General features: G+C 39.9%; 1 protein-coding gene across 1 annotated transcript; it reads left to right on the forward strand.

Moving 5' to 3' along the window:
* The first annotated feature begins 276 nt into the window (after window positions 1–276).
* LOC130969851 (probable pectinesterase/pectinesterase inhibitor 33) lies at window positions 277–2,598 on the forward strand. Its single transcript, XM_057895748.1, has 2 exons — window positions 277–1,377; window positions 1,816–2,598. Exons 1-2 carry the CDS (start codon window positions 453–455, stop codon window positions 2,508–2,510), a joined length of 1,620 nt encoding a protein of 539 aa, XP_057751731.1. The 5' UTR covers window positions 277–452; the 3' UTR covers window positions 2,511–2,598.
* Window positions 2,599–3,613: the final 1,015 nt, after the last annotated feature.

Here is a 3,613-nt window from a genome sequence, read left to right on the forward strand (position 1 = left end):
TTTTCCCTTGTATTTAGTTATATTAGGAATCCATTATTCACATTGTTTAAATTCCTCCTCATCTCCCTAAGACAATTGTTTTAAAAAATAATATATTGCTGCCTAACGGATTCCATAGCCATGCAGGTATATATAGAATGGAGTAATAATAACCATTCCCTGAATTACATGAGCAGAGGTACAAGCAAAGGCAGAACCTTGAAATTGCATTCACATATAATGTAATATAATATTTGCGTAAATTCATCATTTTTCTTTTTGAATAATTGCCGACAACTCAATATAATTCAGATATCCTTAGCTTTCATTTGCCACACTCATATTCCTGGATTCCATGTGGGAAACTCCCACTCTAAGCTAGTTAATAATAACCGTTTCATTGGGAGTATATAATAACTGCCACACCACCCAAACCCAAGAAGAAAAAGAAAACAATAACAACAGCACACAAAATGATGAATATGAGGAAAATATTCTTGACACTATTATTGCTATCATCAATCTTCACAATTGCAGCATCAAGAAAGAGATCATCATCTCATCAAAAATCAAACGTGGATTGGTGGTGCAACCGAACACCACACCCTGCACCATGCAAGTACTACATGAGGCAAAGCCACTACAACCATTATCACAGGTTCAAGCACAGAACCGAGTTCCGTTCCGTTCTACTCAACGTGGCTCTAGACAAAGCACTCTTCATGCAAAAACAAGCACACTCTTTGCCAATCCAGAACACCACTATAAAGCAGAAAACCGTGTTCGGCGATTGCTTGAAGCTCTACGACAACACCGTCTTCCACCTCAACCGCACCATTCAAGGCCTCAAATACCATCAAACAAGAAACTGTACGGCTTTCGACGCACAAACATGGCTCAGCACTGCACTCACCAACATCGAAACCTGCAAGAAATGGGCCAATGCAATGAAGATCTCGGCCCTCACTGATCCGAGTTCATGCCCCAGCATCAACGTGTCTGAGATTATAAGCAACACTCTGGCTGTGAATTCAGTGTTCTTGAAATATCAGAGAGATCATTTAACGGAGGACTACACGGAGGACGCGTTTCCGAGTTGGTTTTCGGTGACGGACAGAAGGCTGCTGCAGGATTCAGGCGTGAAGGCTAACCTTGTGGTGGCCAAAGACGGTTCGGGACACTTTAGGAGCGTGCAGGCGGCGATTGATGCGGCGGCGAAGCGGAGGTTGAAGACGAGGTTCGTGATTCACGTGAAGAGAGGGGTTTATAGAGAGAATATTGAGGTTGATAAGACGAACGATAATATCATGCTGGTTGGTGATGGCACGAGAAATACCATTATTGCCAGTGGAAGAAGCGTTCAACAAGGCTATACCACCTATAGCTCCGCCACTGCAGGTAACTAATTAATTAGTTTCATGTCAAAATTCATCTAATTAATTCCATTCATCTTAATTAGAACTCTTCATTATGCATTATGTGCAAAAATGATATTCAAATAACTCATCATTACTAGATCCAGCTAGTTGACTTCATTTTACAACAAGATCTAGTTTAGGAGGGAATTAAAGGAAGTGCTATGCACTTTCGGACACTTAATTAAATCGTTAGAGTTGCCCTAGATTATTGAATAAGCAAGGCCACGTCATCAAATCAAACTTAAAAATGATTGGCAAAAGATGCCAAACTGGCAAGCTAGCTTGCATGAATATACAAGAGTAATGCCATCATTGATGCTTGCAATTTGTGTATACTTGATAAAAATAATTGGCTAACTTCCCGGGGACATAAAGAAACCATAGTCATGATTATTAACTCATTAATTTTCTTGACTAGGAATTGATGGACTTCACTTCATTGCACGTGACATCACCTTCATGAACACGGCGGGCCCACTCAAGGGCCAAGCCGTGGCGCTCCGATCCGCCTCCGATCTCTCCGTCTTCTACCGCTGCTCCATAATTGGATACCAAGACACCCTCATGGCTCACGCCCAGCGACAATTCTACCGAGCTTGTTACATCTACGGCACAGTTGACTTCATCTTTGGCAACGCCGCCGTTGTTTTCCAAAACTGCGTCATCCTCGCAAGAAAGCCCAATAATGGCCAGGCCAACATGATCACGGCCCAAGGTCGCGGCGACCCATTCCAAAACACAGGTATCTCATTCCACAATTGTCAGATACGGGCCGCACCCGACCTCAAGCCCCTTGTCAACCAATATAAGACATTCTTGGGCCGGCCCTGGCAGCAATACTCAAGAGTTGTCGTTATGAAAAGTTACATAGATAGCTTGGTAAGCCCAACGGGCTGGTCTCCATGGGGCAACACTAATTTTGCTCAGAGTACGTTGTTCTACGGAGAATATAAGAATTTTGGGCCTGGATCTTCTACAAAGAACAGGGTTCGGTGGCCTGGTTATCATGTTTTGACAAGCCCGGCCCAGGCTTCACCCTTTACGGTTAATAGCCTCCTTGCTGGCGGCACGTGGTTACCGGCTACTGGCGTGCCATTTACGTCTGGCCTTTGATTCATTTTTAGTCATATGATACGATTTCATGTTATTATATCACATTGTTTCGAATTAATTAAGTTGTAACACAATATTCTTTTGTACATTATTCCATGAGAAAAAAATAATGAATAATAAGTTATTTGTGTTTGATCGAAACTAAACTAAACTATATATATAGTTCTATACTCATATATACCTTGCTTAAATTTTAAAGAAACTAAGTACTTACACATATGCAACACGTTTGTCGCTTAAATCAAAGAGTGGAGGAACCATTGTCAATATTCTGAGATGATAATAATTTCAGGAAATTAACTTGATAGTAATTAGGGTTAATGGTCAAATTAATTAGTTTTTAAAAAATAATTATTTTTTAAATTTATTTTTAAAAAAATTTATCAATTAAATCGGTCTTTTAAAGATTACAAATGAATTATTTTTGTTATTCTACTACTTAATTAATAGTTTTTGTCAATAATTAATGATATAGAATGTTAATTAATAATATATATGACACATAATATATTCAATTGGATGTTGAACAGTAAGTACAAACACATGAGTTGACCTATAGGGTTTTTTCTGTGCTCTGCTAGGGTTTTTGGGAAGTAATCCTAATTTCACAATTGGACGTGTTCAATTATCAAGTGTGTCACATAAGATCACAATCATGGCAGCGAATGCTACTTTCTCAGATTCAGGTCAACGCACAAAACAGGATGATGAAGACTCAATCATAGTCATCGAGAAGAAAGATATTCAAGTAGGGGTAGAGAGATGTTCCAGAAGCTTGGTGGGGAGACTTTGGGCAGACAAGCAGTTTTCAGTAGGAACAATAGAACCAGCAATGCAAGCAATTTGGCGACAACCAGAAGGATTCAAGGTAATTGATCATGGCGGGAATGTGTTTCAATTCTTCTTTTAAGATGAAAGAGATGTCATAAGGATCGAACGGGGTGCACCATGGCTCTTCAAGAATTATATTTTAAACTTAAAATGGTGGAAGGAGGACGAACATATTGGAGATCTAGATTTCACCCAAGTCCCGATGTGGATTCAATTTTGGGGGCTACCAGAGCACTACAAAACAAAGGACTTAGGATGGAAGCTCGGATGCT

Source organism: Arachis stenosperma, chromosome 3, assembly GCF_014773155.1.
Source record: "Arachis stenosperma cultivar V10309 chromosome 3, arast.V10309.gnm1.PFL2, whole genome shotgun sequence".
NCBI classification, from domain to species: Eukaryota; Viridiplantae; Streptophyta; class Magnoliopsida; order Fabales; family Fabaceae; genus Arachis; species Arachis stenosperma.